General features: G+C 36.8%; 3 protein-coding genes across 3 annotated transcripts in view; 2 read left to right on the forward strand and 1 right to left on the reverse strand.

Annotated features, from left to right (window-relative positions):
• Window positions 1-2,816, reverse strand: part of LOC124222784 (gustatory receptor for bitter taste 66a-like) — a 22,458-nt gene extending 19,642 nt beyond the window's left edge. Inside the window, exon 1 of the mRNA XM_046634120.1 lies at window positions 2,704-2,816. The gene's annotated coding sequence lies outside the window, so the exon portion shown is untranslated. The remainder of the gene's footprint in view (window positions 1-2,703) is intronic.
• LOC124222778 (uncharacterized) overlaps window positions 1-15,731 on the forward strand; it is a 22,016-nt gene extending 6,285 nt beyond the window's left edge. The window contains exons 6-14 of the mRNA XM_069137588.1: window positions 69-143; window positions 542-631; window positions 12,642-12,910; window positions 13,569-13,633; window positions 13,703-13,772; window positions 14,233-14,488; window positions 14,602-14,676; window positions 14,893-14,982; window positions 15,067-15,731. Of these exons, the coding sequence (XP_068993689.1) occupies window positions 69-143; window positions 542-631; window positions 12,642-12,910; window positions 13,569-13,633; window positions 13,703-13,772; window positions 14,233-14,488; window positions 14,602-14,676; window positions 14,893-14,982; window positions 15,067-15,189 (1,113 nt within the window). The 3' untranslated portion in view covers window positions 15,190-15,731. The remainder of the gene's footprint in view (window positions 1-68; window positions 144-541; window positions 632-12,641; window positions 12,911-13,568; window positions 13,634-13,702; window positions 13,773-14,232; window positions 14,489-14,601; window positions 14,677-14,892; window positions 14,983-15,066) is intronic.
• On the forward strand, window positions 6,455-8,546 carry LOC138191247 (gustatory receptor 68a-like). The gene is made up of 4 exons (XM_069137755.1): window positions 6,455-6,679; window positions 7,590-7,664; window positions 8,057-8,146; window positions 8,243-8,546. The coding sequence occupies exons 1-4, from the start codon at window positions 6,455-6,457 to the stop codon at window positions 8,363-8,365; spliced, it is 513 nt and encodes a 170-aa protein (XP_068993856.1). The 3' UTR covers window positions 8,366-8,546.
• Window positions 15,732-16,106: the final 375 nt, after the last annotated feature.

Below are 16,106 nucleotides of genomic sequence, written 5' to 3' on the forward strand. Positions count from 1 at the left end.
ATCGATTCAATAAGTATAAGAAGTGGAGGACTTTCACCGCGCAAGATAAGATGTAAAATCACTTTCAGGCTATGAGAACTGGAGCATTGATCCAGGATCTCGCGGATTCGACTTCAATCTACAGTGGAGATATTCGCGATGAGGTACATTGGAATAGACCTTTCAAGTAGTTCTCGTATCAATTCATACCATTTCATATCCCATTCGCTAACGGAAGCAAACAATCGCCAAAGCTGTTGATCTGGTTGTAACGAAATATAGACTAAAACCTAGCCAGACGTTGTGGCTATCCACTTTAAAAAACAAATCAAAATTGGCAGAGTAGTTTTAGACTTATAAGCGAACAAACGGACAGACAGACAAAGAAAAGTTGAGTTTTATATATGTAAGAGAAGATGAAACGTGTCGTAGAATGGACGACTTTGCACGTTACTTGCCACTTTCCTATCTTCAACTAGACTACAATACGTGTACCCAACTACGATACATACTCTATTCAACATTTACTGAACCAAGAGTTTTTTTTTGTTCTATGCCACAGGTCAGTGTCTTCACTCTCCAGTTGATACAAAATCCCCTCTACTTCACGGCAGCAGGATTTTTCACTGTGGATTACGGCCTGCTTCAAAAGGTGAAAATAAATTTCCGATAACTGCAGACAGTTTTTTTGAATTCTTAACTTGACGTCAAGATCCTTTGTGATTTACAGATGATCGGGTCAGTGACGACGTTTCTCGTTATTTTGATTCAAATGCGCAGTATTTATGAATCCAAAACCGCACAAAATAATTCCACGCTTTTTACCCCACAAGCAAAAAATATAACCGGCTGAGAGACCTTCTTAGATTTTACCACAATGAAACTTTCAAGAAGTTTCAGAACCAAGCACTGACTCGACTATGATCAAGACAGGCGTGAACTGAGAATTTATTAGAGTCGCACAATCATTCGAATGCTTTTGCACACTTTAAATTCGTGAAAATTCCCTCACCGTGCGGTAACAAATTGCAATAAAATTGTCGATTTATTCATGTACTAAACATGTAAGTATAATATACGAAATCTCTAATCTGGATTAGAAAAAAAATTTACAATACATTATAAAAAATACAATACCTTATCTTAATCCATCTTAATATAGTCAAAATCGTTTGTGAACTTCAATCGATTGGCGGAGAAAATTTGCAGTTAGCGTGTCGAGTGTATTTAACAAAAAATCAACGGGACAACTTTCGTCATTAGCATTTGCTACTCAGTGAAGATATATCAAGATACCGTAACCCTTGCCAATTAATTTTTTGAATAGAAACAGGATATAGTATCTATTCTTTCGAGTATTCACTGTTTCGAATTTGCACCAATTCAGATTAATACAAAACTTTCGTCATTAGCATTTGCTACTCAGTGAAGATATATCAAGATACCGTAACCCTTGCCAATTAATTTTTTGAATAGAAACAGGATATAGTATCTATTCTTTCGAGTATTCACTGTTTCGAATTTGCACCAATTCAGATTAATACAAAACCGAATAACATGACTTCAGAGCTGTTATATACACAACATTTCCTTATTGCAACGTTCACAACTGGTAATTGTTTTCTAAACCACACGTGCCCACAGCTGGCAACGATTATTTTCATGCGAATAAATCTGTACATCACATCGATGGCCATAATAAAATTCACTAAACTTCACAAAAGCTGATAATAAATTACCTAACTCGGGTGTGACGATTATAATCTAACTCTTCGGACGCCGATGATAAAACAGTTAACATCTGTGTATAAGCATAAAAGATAATTGTTTTATCATCAATCCAAGTAACTCTACGGACTCTGATGATAAAACAGTTAACTTTTATGTATAAGCATAGAAGATGATCGTCTTATCGTCATTTCACGTAATTCTAAGGACCCTGATGATAAAACAGTCACGTTCTGTATATATGTATAAATTATAATTGTTTTATTGTTAAGTTTCGTAGAGTTACTTGGATTATAATCGTTTCAGCAAACTTAGAATTTTTATAATTAGCCTCTCGAAAGTCGCGTGAATTTTATTAGAGGCCCTCCACATATACTCGTAGTATTCGCAGTTTTATTGTAAATCATGTAAGCGATCAGGGGTTCCGCTCCCGCGGACTTCGCGTCTCATTTTTCCACCGCTAATAAAGCTTCAGCGGCTTGAGTCTCAATAAGCTACCAAGTATCCAACACACCATTAATCGCATCCGTCAAAGCAATTGCAGCGATTCGCATTTTGCGTCGCGTTGTTCCGTAACTTCAACAACTTCGCTATCCGACCTTTGCTACCGTTACCTGTATATTTGAGGGCAAATCATCTGTAATATTATGATCTATATTTGTTGGGCACTGAATAATCCGAAGGGTAAACAAATAAATGTATTCTAGATACTTTTACCGCTACAGTCAGTTCGACATCACCGGCACGAGTTCCACGACTTCGTGTAACGCCTATAATCATCAGAAAATGGTATCGGAAAATTCGATACCCAATGCGATTTATCACCCACAGTGTAAACTTCGTATTCGCGCCAGTTTTGTAAAATGTGAAAGAGAATACTTCTTCTTACATGTCTGTTTCAGTTCGGTATTGAATAATATCAGTACGATAAAGCCCTGAATTACCATGACTAACAATTTTTATAGTTATTCCTTTCATTTCACTTATTTCACTCACCTTTAATTTATGATATAAAATTTTCTCACTTTGATGTATAATTTTTTATCACCACATACGTCTAGCAGAGGATAATACGCTCACTTCATGCTTCTTGTAATCGTTAACTTCATGCATCTCATAAAAACTAACTTCGTACTACTTGCAAATGATAATTTCATGCTACTTATAACCGCTAACTTCTTACTGTCACCAAGAGCATTTTATAGAAATACAACTGATGCATACTTCATCAATAATTTATGAATTGTTATTATTCGCATTGTACACCTTCATTTATATAGCTGTATACATATAGTGGGCACAATAGAACTGTTAACATTCCGTGGCCAGCAAAATTTCCCACACAGTATGACTTCATTATACGACAAAACGTTCGAGTCCTTACTTGCTATTATCGGATAATACGTTTTAGTCGTGTAGATAACGAAACAAATGGCTCTCTTATGGTAACTGCTCGTCGATAGGTAACGAAACAAGTAACTCTCTTATGGTAACTGCACGTCGATAGGTTACAGGAAATCGTCGGTAATAAATCACTGATCTGTATACTATCTGGTTAGAGTATCCGATGGGACGCTATTGTTCCTGTCCGAAGGCTCAATCAGCACCGTATATATTTATGTGAGCGATAAAGAGATGAGAAGAAGTGAATTAATTTTTTCGTTTAAATGATCCGAACGTAGGTATATAAACATAATTTATTCATGCACACACGTAATGATTCAATTAGACCGGGTTCAAATTATGTTACATTCATCATAATTACTGACAACATGAAATTATCTAATGTGGGAATCGAAACGAGAGAAGGACTTTTCTTATTCCGAGTACAGGTGCTTACATACATGGTGCGTTATGATTCGACATTGTGCGCAATATCAGGTGCAAATAAATATTAAAAAGAAAGCGCGTATTTTTTAGTATCAAAATGAGTTCTCTGTGTCAGTTCGCGATTTGATCATATCACGGCAATGACCACAGTCCAATTCGCAACGAAATTATTTTGAAGGACAAGAACGTTTGCCAAAGTCAAAGTTGGTACTTCGGAAACGTTTCGCGGTCTTCTTTACGATTCCCTTTCGAATTCCATGATGGTCTCAAGTGGTAAGTGAGGTGGAAATTTCACTTTGCTTAAAGATAATTTTTCACAGTTTTTCCGATGGTTTTTGAGTAAAAGAAGTGATAGAAATCCGTTAAAAGTTTCCTATAAAATTGAATCGCTACAAACAACAAAAAACAAATTTGGACCATTGTCTATCATGTCACTCATGTCTCGCATGTTCTAGGTCGAAAGTATTTAAGAATACAGCAAGATGCAAATTTTTGACGTATTGCTACTTTGATACCATCTGTTTTGTCTTTATTTCTCTTGCTAGCCAAGACTTACGAAATTCTAATCCAGTACGCATAATTTGCTACTTCGTGTATCGGCATAAGAATGCTGTCTTTGAGAATTGTCACATCAATAATGAAGGAGACCAACTACTTGGTTTTGTAAAAACGAATGTTTTCATACACTTATACATGGATTTTTGATGAAGAAGATAAAATAATAAGGTGAAAGAAACCATGAAGTTACCAGTCCGAGGAACATTACGAGAAGCATTCTCACCGATGTATATGATGTCCTTGATCTTCGGATTGGATGTTTTCCATTACCCGAAGGACAAACCTCGACCATTATTATCAGCTATATGGGCCCTGTTGACCATAACAATGGATGCGGTACTTGTGAAAATGTCTAAATTGACAGATGTGGTAGAGTTCATGGGATCCACAATCGCGGCCTCCAACTATCGCTGCTTCTTTTATGCACATCTTTTTTTTGTTGCCATCTCGATTTTCGTCTCGCAGTTCAAGGCACAGGTTGGAATAATTATTATTTTTATAAAAATTGTGTTTTATAGAAAACGCGCAATCGGGTTTACCCGCAATACCAAAACGCACAATATTTGCACGGTCTTATTATGTATTCTGTGTTTTATGATTTTTTTCTCACGAACCGTGTCATTGAAAATTATGTCATGTTGCAGATTATCAGAAACAGCTTTCGCAATTTAATCACTATCAACGCTCGGCTAAAAACGATGGGAATCCCAAATGACTATCAAATGGTGTGCAAAACTCAAATTATTGAGCTATTCGTCGGGTTCATATTTATGCTTGTCTTGCAAATCTTGGATTTTCTCTACGTTGGCCTTGATTATCCTGACCAGGTCGCTCGCATCAGTTTTCTATTGGCCACACATCACTTTTTGATGTTCGCTTTCATACTTGATTTTTCCTACACTAGCTGCATCAGGTGATCATTACATACACTTTGACAGCATTCCTTTGAATATCTCTATACTTACTGAACATTCCATTGATTCTGATACAATCTTTGAAACCTCAACGCTTTACTTCAATACCTTTGAATCCTGCTGAGTCGGTACGAAAGGGCCCGTGAATTTTAACAAGCTTTTGCTATTGTTTTAACCACAGAACTAACAATGTGCTGACAGCAAATTTTGGCGTCTCAAAATAGAAATGAAAAATAGTTTACCACAAAAAATTAACCCACAAATTTCCCGCTATTCGGTTCTGACTCTGACAGACTGTGTAATTCTTTACAATTTCGTTCGTACAATTAAACTGTACACATTGTGACGTAACTTTCCAAAGTTACATGAAATGCATATCGTAAAGCATGCTAGAAATCGTATATGACTTAGTTTTAATTTACCTATACTACATGTTTCAACTGGTCAAACTGATGTGGAATTTCAGGTGTAGGAACGAAGAGAAGTGTCAAAATTTGTGGAATGTCTCACTCAAAAGAAACGATCGGAATGCATGTTTTCAACGGTTCGAGAAAACTGCAAGAATGTTATGATATACCTCATCAAACCGATTTTTTTCACAGATATTGTTGCAACAGATTTCGACGCCTGAATTCTCTTTTTACGGAATCGAATTTACAAAAGACAAGAAATATTCCATGCGGTAGACCTACAAACAATCAGTGGCTCCTTAGCGCCACCAAAGAAATAAGGTATCAAATTAGTCTCCCTTTTGTGAAACTCTGATAATTTTCATTGGTATCGTAAAGCAGATCAACTGTGACGTACTTGGAATATTTTTTATTTATGTCAAACCCCAATCTCTAAAAAACATCTGATTATATGTGTCGTTGTTTCCTGAAATCAGGTTTTAATCTAACATCAGAAAACCAATTACATAAGGTTTCCTCGTCACTTTTTGAAACCACAGCAAATCTTTTCCAGGGCGACAACCAAAATGATTTTTAACAGTATAATTGCGTGAACGTTTTGGTATAAACGTGAAACACATAAATGGAAAATCATACCTGTGTGCATAAAATCCATAGAAAAATGATTGAAGTTATTTGGAAGCAATATTTGACAATACTTAACCATACTCTGTGGCTGATAATCACGATGTGCTTCAACCATGTCTGCATTATATTGAATAAAGTCTTTTCGATCGGTTTTTAGACGCCACCTCTGTAAATTCATTACACTATTACTTTTGCACTAGTGACGTGATTTTTTACAAACGCAAATCATTGATTAATAGGTTTTATCAACAGATTCGCAATGAAGCACAATATATGCTGTCCCTCTATAAAAGAGGCGAGAGACACATTATAGTGTTGTTAATATTAGAATTATGGCCACTTTTGGTAAATACAGACATCAAATATCATATCTTTAGAAAAATACATTGGGATCTTTGTAAATTGGCAATGGATTTAAATCAAGAGAACAGCATTCAGGTTCTCTTGTCAATCGGGTTATCATTCACTTTGATAACGTCTCTTCTGTATACGGGCTACGACCTAGGGGCTGAAGCATCGGCGGTTTTGCTTTATGACGACGCGATGATCAAGATTGTTCCTGCAACGTGGGCTATATATCATATCCTGAAACTTGTTTGGCTTATCAACGCTTGTCAAGCTGCAAGTTTCGAGGTACTCAATCAATTTTACACAACGCAGCACGCACTTTTTGGGTGGATGTATCAGTTTTCGTCAATTGATAATAAATTAGTACCAGTTGTAATCATAGTTTGACCTACTGCCGCCACATTCGTTATATTTAGGGTACTTTTCTTTTACATTAATTTTCTGACACAAATCGGCACATAGGCCAATGAAATCTCTTAGTGTCGTGTTGTGTGAGAAAATTGACGTAAAAGGAAAACGCACTTAATCGGAGATTACGTCCATACAAGGGCAAGTACAACGGTGCTTTGACCTACGTGAACACTAATTTTTATACAACGAAGCGTGCCAAGTAATAAAACTCGTGTCCAAAGTTGCTCAGTGTTCGACTTTTGTCATGAACATTGCATAATCGAAGAGAGTAAAGGACAATTTAAAAAAATTCAGAATCTTACAAAGGCAGCCACAAACGGTACAGTCACCACAAAAGGCGTTTCTACCCTACTACTAAAAACATAATGACCTGATAGATGCATACGGGAGGAGTGATTTTGAGACGGCTAATTTCTTGGACAAGTTGGTTTCAGACCAACTGATTCAGACCTTAGCGGCCGGCCGACAGTGACACTGCAGTTCGAATCTCTCCTCGTACTTTGAAACACATGAATGTGGAGATGCGCAGTGTCGGATTGCGCAAGTATTCTACGCCTATAGCAGCGCTGCCAGGCGGCTACCGCGTATTGGCCCACCTCAAACTATGGGCTTGGATAGGAGTTTGGTCCCCGGATCTCTAGTCTTCTTGCGCTGCAGGTGAATCTGCATTTCCCCCGTAACGAATTTGCCGATGAAATTAGCCATCCCAGAATCACTGCCTACCATGTATAGAAGGGATGACGCAATTCTATAGCTCAACATGATGTATGGTATCACTTTCCAGGCTATGCGAACTGGGGCATTGATCCAGAGTTTTACGGAATCGACTCCAATCTATAGTGGAGATATTCACGATGAGGTACATACATGAACATGCTCGGTAAATTCAATAATACAAAATGGGTTTTGCTACCATATCATATTAACAATCCAGTAGTATGGCTAATCAGATCGATGATTGACTATCATAATGCCATTTCTAACAAACTTAAGGCTGCTACCATGACTAAACGAAATCATACAGTCAACGATCAGGATCAATTCATTCCCTTTCAAATCTCATTCAATAATAGAATCAGATAAGTCTACAGTCAAGATGATTATCGCAACGTTTGTGACCATGGATAATTCTACATGTTATTGGGATTTTTCCTATTTTCAAATAGATTAGAATACGTATACCTCGTTTCAGTTGATGCTCTATTTAACGTGTACTCATTGAGCTGTTTTTTTTTTTTTATACCGTTACAGGTCTGCATTTTCACTCTTCAGTTGATACAAAATCCTCTCACCTTGACGGCAGGAGGATTCTTCACTCTGGATTACAGCCTGCTTCGAAAGGTCGGCATGAATGAGCGATGATTGCAAATGTTTTATTCGCGACTCTCAAGTGAACTTCAATATTTTATGTTAACTGGTAATTACTTGACATTTTAGATGATCGGATCGGTGACAACTTATCTCGTTATTATGATACAAATGCGAAGTATTTACGAAACGCAACACATTTGGAATAATTCAACGTTTCCTACGGAACTAGCGGAAAATACCACAGGCTAAAATTACTGACATCTACATCAATGAAATTTTACTGCGACTCAATATGTGACTTCCGGTTTAGCGAAATTACCATAGAGTAGAAGGAGACAAATTTCCCCCATATTTCTCTAACAGAAAGCGCTGTTAACAGTGTGGAACCGCTATTTTCCGGCCAGTGGGAACATTCGAATGGATTTAATAATACAGAATTCTTAAAATTTATGGAAGAAGGTAGTATAGAACCCAACTGGTATATAGTACGCAACTGTATTACGTATAATCTTATAATTTAACAAATATATCAATTTGTCTTTTACCCATTTTTCCGATGATTGTTGAAAAAAAGTTTCTTACCACGAAATACGGACCTTTATGGATGAATATCGTAAAATTGATTATAATTTGCGTAACATGCAACCGGTCTCAACGTAAATTAGGAGCGAGCTGCAATGTGGATGTACTTTTTTTGGTGATGCTTTGTGGGCTATGGTTCGAAAGAACCTACGAAAATAAATTTGCGTTCATTAGATAAATTAATTTAATTTACTATCGATAAATAAAATCATATTGAAGTTAGCAACGTTATCGTAACGATTCATACTGACGAAAAACTGTTATTTCGCAATTTTGGAATTGTTTAAAATTGTAGCAAACTGTAATAAAACTAAACACACTCATATGCCGGAATCTTAGTTTCTTAAAAATCATTTAAAATGAGGAAAATAGTAATTATTTTTCCAACGTTTCATTACGATAACGTTACTAGCTTCAACCTCGTTATATAAAAATATACCTACGTAAAATATACTTGTAAAAAAAGTATAGGTACGTCATTCAAGTGTGCAATATGCTTTAAATTATATTTATATGCTAGGTGAGTCTAGGCTGCTTTCACAACAGTCTAGCTTTTTCTTTTTTTTTTTTTTATTGTAAAGTAGAATTTTGTACACATATCTAGTTTGATTTTGAAATTTATCGTAAACCCTCCACTTTGTGTATAACTGAGATTTTGATTTTTAGTCAATTCCTTATAATTTGAAAACGAAAAGGAAATTGACAGTGTTATTGATTCGAAATAGAATTGATGAGAAAGACTCTAATACGTGTACTGCAACGGCCTAAGTGGTATTAGCATACCCATGCAGCTTCGGAGTACAAACGGACGACAACGGACAGATTAACTTCATCTTACCAAAGGATTATCCCGTCCACCCTAAGAACCGACTGGTTAACACAATCCGGTTATAACCGGATCGTTCCTATAGAGACCGTGCGCAAAATTCACGGCAGCGCCAAATCGATTCTATTTGTCCCAGCCGACGGGCATTTTCCCCTGTCTACGCCAATGAATCAGCCAATCATAAACTTCCGTGGTTACGCCATGGCACTTAATTAACCGATCGTTTTGAATCGTCCTGTCGCATAGGGACAGTTAATAACGGTTTACTCAGTATTTCTGAGACTATTGTAACAACCGACAGTGCAACAGCTAACCTTCACTTTTCTTACATCGGGAGAAGGCATCTTTTCGGTGAACATATTTGTTCTTTCAAAAAAATGACGACAAATAACCGCCAGACCATTTGTCAAAGTTAATGCAAGTCCCGTCGATAGGGACAATTTTAGCCACTCGCGGCGCTACTCGTACTCATGCTCGGTCCCTATAAAAGGACGCGCTGCTTGTGCACAGACAGCAGTGTCAAGCAAAGCGCCACGTGACTCACAGGTAGTTGCTAGGACCAGTGTCCTGACAAAGAGCAGACCTGACTCACAACGTCGACAATAGGAAAGAAACGTAGGAAAACGCCCGTTTGACTCAAGGGAAATAGAAAATTTCATTGATCCAAAATTAGATTGACTAGATTAAATTTAACAGAAGGAAGGAAAAATTTGAATCACAGAAACCGATTTCTTCCGAGCATAAAGGTTCAAGGAACGCAATTTTCACAGAGAAAATGAATCGATAATTCATTTTCAAAAACAAACGTTAACGAGCAGCGAGATCGAATCTAGAATCACTACAAAGCAATAGCGGATAGAATTTAGAAGAGCATTGTATTTAGTTATTTCTACTTTATTTTTGTAATAACCATTTTTTGGTTCATTTTTCATTTGTTGTAATTCTCACAGTACATTCTCATTTCATTGAGAAATATAACAGCGAATACGTCGCGTGTATTCATTCGTGTGGCAAGGGTTGTTTCCTTATCTAACCAGGCAGGCAGGCAATTATCTGGGTAGCATAGTTTTCAGCTATGGTGAAACGAATTAGGTATAGGGCACTGTATCATTCCGTGTCCGATGACCGATATTTGTGGATCCCGAGTCTGACGGGCTGTCGTAGTTAGTACCCCTGATCTGCAGAGAGGGAAAAATTTGCATATCAAAACATTAGCAAGCTCGGCAGGCTCGGTGTATTATCCCAGCTCAGCAGGAGGGATACGGCAATGGTATTTACACCCGATTCCGTGAAATAGTAACAAGCAGCTATGGTATTTATACCCGAGTCTTGCGAATGCGGCAACGGTCACTAAAAACTACCCGAGTCCACGAAAATCAATTAGATTAAGCAGCACAGGGTGTTTTGGACTAGGACATAACCTAAATCCTCGTATCTCTATACGTCTTTACTTTATTAAAATCTACTAAAAATTACTTATCACAAGCACTGAACTCACGTAACAATATCGCTTTCACGACCTACTGCTCCCGAGAAAGCAGTAAACGTTACAGTACATTTTAGAATCGGTGACTTATTACCAAAAGCAATGAACTACATTTTTTTTAATGAACGATCTAATCATACCTATATCATAAACATAAATTATGCATCCACACGCATAATATTCGTGGTTCAATTAAACTGGTATAACATTACGCTATATCCTTCGGAATTAATAACATTTCATTATCTGATGTGAGAATCAAACCGATGAACGGACCTTTCTCATTTCGAGTGCAGCTGTTTTATAATTGAACAAAGTGTAGAGGCGGTCAGTCGGAAATCGATGTGAGCCGGGAATGTTTTAATATTGAAATGCGTTTTCCGTGTTAATTTGCGATTTAGATCATATCACAGTGACGATCTCATTTGTTAGAAATTAATTAAGTACGAAATTATCTAAAGGGTACGACGCGTGAGAGTTTAAATTAATATTTTGAAAACGTTTCAGGTTTTTTTTTGTCGATTGTAGCTGTGTTCATTTCCAATTTCTTGATTGCTAACTATTTCAAATGGTGTTATTAGTATATTGACGTTGAATATTATGTAGAATTTCAGGACTTTCAGGTGCTTATATCACCATTCAGAGTTATTTGTAGGGAAGTGACATTGCCACACACGTACTTTTTTTTATCGTGAAACAATGTTGATTTTCTATTTTACTAATTCCAGTGTATTTTTTTGACGTAGTTAACGGTGAACAATTTGTGAAAAACTGAAATTTGACCATGACGATATGAATATATTCGCACTGTGATTTTTAGGCTCGTTCTTTGAATATAAAAACTGGTAACAATATCTGTATGCTAATAATAAAATGTAAAGTGTTCGGTTTTGTTCTGACTTGGCGCGAATACGAAGGATTCGTTTTTAACTAACCTTGAACTGTTTTGAAATAGAAACTTCTCAAAGTGACCTTCATTTTTCTTAAATCTTATTCCAATATGTTGGAGTGGAACAATAACAGAAATAATTAGAAATAAAATTGCGTTTGAAAATATGCAATCTTGATTTTACCTACATAAAACGGAATCGTTTGCCTAGCTGGCCGATTGTTAGAACATTTCGACCTCGACTAGTAGTGTTTGTGAAACAAGAGAAAGAGAGATCAAAGAAGCCATGAACTTACCGGTCCCAGGAACGTTACGAGAAGCATTTTCACCGACGCTAATGATGAATTTGATCTTCGGAATCGATGTTCTTTACTATCCCAAGGACAAGCCGCGACCATTGTTATCAATCATCTGGGCTTTACTGATTCTAACAATGGATGTGGTACTGGTGAAAATGTCTAATTTATCAGAATTGACGGTGTTCATGGGGTCTACAATCGCGGCCTCCAACTATCGTCTGAACATTTACGTTCACACCATCTTTGTCGCTATCTCGATGTTCTCCTCGCAGTCTAGGTCACAGGTCATAATAATTATGATCCACATACATATCGAATATATCTCAGTCATGTTTTACATCTGCATTGCCGTAATGCACAATCTTTATACGGTCTTATTATTGTACTTTGTACATTTTTTTCTTTTCATTTATCGTGTTATTTGAAGTGACTCTATGTTCCAGGATACCAGAAGCGCCTTTCGGAAGCTAATCACTATCAACGCTCGGCTCAAGACACTGGGAATACCTAACGACTATGCACTGGTGTACAAAGCTCAAATTACTGAGCTATTCATTGGTCTCAGCTTAATGGCCGTAATTCAGATCTTGGATTATATCTACATTGGTCCTGATTATCCTGGAAAATTCGCACGCATCAGTTTCTTAACGGCTACACATCACTGTATAGTCTTTACTTTCATACTTGATATCACCTACAACACTAGCATAAGGTGACAATCGAATACAAGACTGTAGAAATATTTTGGTATCTCACAATTAATGGTATCTCACAATTAATGGTATTGAAGATTCAATCAATTCTCATACAATTTTCGAAATCCAAGGGCTTTTTTCTGGTCCATTGATATACTTGATAGTCGATACTGTATAAAAGGCTCTTTGAATTTTCTCAAACTTCCGATATTACAATCATCATACAGTTTGATTGGCAAAATTTTGCCATATCTGAACACAGAAAAACGATAACACAAGTAGAAATCGAGTACAAAATTGTGGTGTTCAGTTGATTACGTGATACAAATTCATCTAAGTCGGTATGGATGGGTAAAAAAATACGAATATAGAGAATTACGTGCTTTTAATTTCACATTGAATATCATGAGTCAAAAACCATATGTTCACTAGAGATCAATATAACTAGAGTTCCAGATGTCAAGCATACCCTAGTAATAAGTTCAGATAAAATGACGATGCCGATGAATCTGGAATATCATATGAGTAAATTTTTGTTGAGCGACACTGTATCGTATTGACTTGTCAAGTTCGTTGAAAAATCAAGATGTTGTTGATTGAAATGTCATTACCATAAAGACGTGTTTGAAGTAAGCGATAATTCCATGGGGCATGAAAACTGTTATTTTCGCACAGATATTTCTGCAACAGGTTCCGACGGCTAAAGACATTTCTCGCCGAATTGCATTTGGAAAATAGAGGTAAGGCTCATCTCACGCAAAAATCAGTCCAGACAATCCCACGCTATAACTCCTTCATCTTCAACGCAGGCCAAGACAGTGCACAATTGAACAGACTTGCCGACAACCAGCGGATACTGCATATCGCCAAAGTAGTCAGGTATGCCCAATCCGATCTAAAGCACCTTGTTGATAGATTAGAAATAATAGATAGAGATAGATTCTCATTTCATACGATTATATGAAATTGGCACTAGATTCAAAGAGGATTATTTGTAGCCAGAGGCTAGGGATAGATAAGGCATTGGCGTGCTAGTAGTTTTCCGGTAAATTCTAAATTTTCTAAGCTAGTAAAATCAACTATTCGTGACACGATCATTTTGCACTATGCATAAATGAATTTTACCCCAGCACGTAAAGGTGAGCATAAAACTTTATTTTTCAAAGAAATCTTCGATCACGAGACTTTGCGAGAAAATTTTGACTCAATGCTTTCCTCAAAAATGTGGTATGATGAAGAGTTACCGCGATGATGGCGGATAAAATCCATTATAATGCGAAATATTTGAAAACAATACCAGTTTTGTTACTGAAATCTTGACTACTTGTTTTATGCGCAGAAAATTACATGGAGATCTCTGCACCACGGCGATGGAACTGAACCAAATCTTCGGCCTTCAGGTTCTCCTGTCAATTGCATTGTCCTTCGGTATATTAACAGCACTTCTGTATACAGGCTATACTTTGGCCGCGGATTTACCGAAGACTTCGATACTCGACGACATGATGATCAAGATGGCAGCTGGATTATGGATTGGGTTTTATGTTGTGAAAATTACTAGGATTGCAGCTGGTTGTGCAGGTACAACCACCGAGGTACTTAATCCACTTTGAATACGCTATAACGTCTCTTAAAAGTGAAAAATGATCGAAGGATTAACGAAGAAAAATTCTACACTCACGATGCGATATGTGAAATGACATTTTAGGCCAAACAGTCCGGGGATTTGATCCAGGACGTTTTGGAAATGGCGGCAATATACAATAGAGATATTCGGGATGAGGTATAACCGAGTTTTTAGATAATGAAAAACATTAAGTGGAAACAAATGGTATATGACTTTTTCAAATTATTCGGACTATATGTATAGCTTCAAATATTTCTATCAATATCTCACAAAATCCTCAAGATCTTTTGACCAAATTTCATGTAGAAAGTGTTCTCGTCAAAATCGTACATGTTCACTCTCGTAATTGCGTATATTTTTTTCACACTGCAGATCAACATTTTATCTCTTCAGCTCATACAAAATCGCCTTTGCTTCACGGCCAAGGGATTTTTTACTTTGGATTATGCACTGCTTTCTAAGGTTAGCTAACGATAAATTATCATAGTAATAACATAGGATCTGGATCGAATCACTCTTCACTTAAATGTAATTCCATATTTTCAGATGATTGGGTCAGCTGCAACTCTTCTTATTATCATGATACAGATGAAAAATATCTACGAGTTGAACAACGATCAAGTCAATTCAACCCTCGCCACGTTTTACTCACTGAATAGCACGGCCTGAAAAAAACGGATTGAATAAAAAAAACTCTAAGGCCGTAATCTCGTTTCACATTTTTCTAATATTCATACCTTGACTTTTACACCTGTTTTTTCAGTCTCTTCGTTTCATTATATAGATTTAAGGTCATGTAGTACTCCTACCTTTACCGACCGAGTAAATTCGAAATTTGAACCCGTTCCGTTCGACTGTTTATTTAATGTAGAAGGAAAACGGGTGAATTTGCTCGATCGGTAAGTGTGGGATACTACATAACCTTAACAAACCCTTACATATTTTGTCCGCACCTTATAACCTCCTCCCATTTTTATTGTAAGTACTCGGGCGCTGCTATCAGCACTCACTCTACCTTCAAAACTGTGAACTACTTCTTCTTTACCCTTTGAATCAAGCCTAACATGCTGTTGTAAAATCTGTGTAGTAAAATAGAACGATATGTCGACACAGATAAGTCAGGTACTCATTTAAACGTCGCAAAAGTAGATGTAAAGAGCAGAGAGGGATGAAATTAAGTGGTCAGCTTAGTCTCCTTCTTGCAGTGTGTATATAGGATTGGAGAGTATAGTAGTCTTAATGTTGTGTCGGACGATATGACATGCCATTGAGTAGGTTATACTTGTTCCTACTCACGATTTCGAATTGCCTTGCGCGTTAAAAATAAAAAAGTGCCCTACAATATGTTCACATATACTTCATGGTGTTGAAAGGAATTCTTTTCAATTTAGTGGCTATAGGAAAAAAAAATGTGTTTGCATTAAAAACAAGCCAGAAAAACAGTTTTTCCGCGATACTTTTCATCACCGTGAAAAGGGAAGACTCTGCTGGTCTGTCCGACACACTTTCACGATGATCTCGAAAACGGTAAGAAGAAAAATCTAATACTGACAGGACTTGGCAGCTAATGTTAAAGTATTAGAAGA

The sequence above is a fragment of the Neodiprion pinetum genome, chromosome 7, assembly GCF_021155775.2.
Source record: "Neodiprion pinetum isolate iyNeoPine1 chromosome 7, iyNeoPine1.2, whole genome shotgun sequence".
Classification (NCBI taxonomy): Eukaryota; Metazoa; Arthropoda; class Insecta; order Hymenoptera; family Diprionidae; genus Neodiprion; species Neodiprion pinetum.

Excerpts from the sequence above, each read along its gene's own strand:
- LOC138191247 (XM_069137755.1), top strand. The coding sequence starts at position 6,455 with ATGGATTTAAATCAAGAGAACAGCATTCAGGTTCTCTTGTCAATCGGG. Across the intron at positions 7,665-8,056 it reads GTGGAGATATTCACGATGAG|GTCTGCATTTTCACTCTTCA; the intron begins GTACATACATGA and ends ATACCGTTACAG. Across the intron at positions 8,147-8,242 it reads ATTACAGCCTGCTTCGAAAG|ATGATCGGATCGGTGACAAC; the intron begins GTCGGCATGAAT and ends TTGACATTTTAG.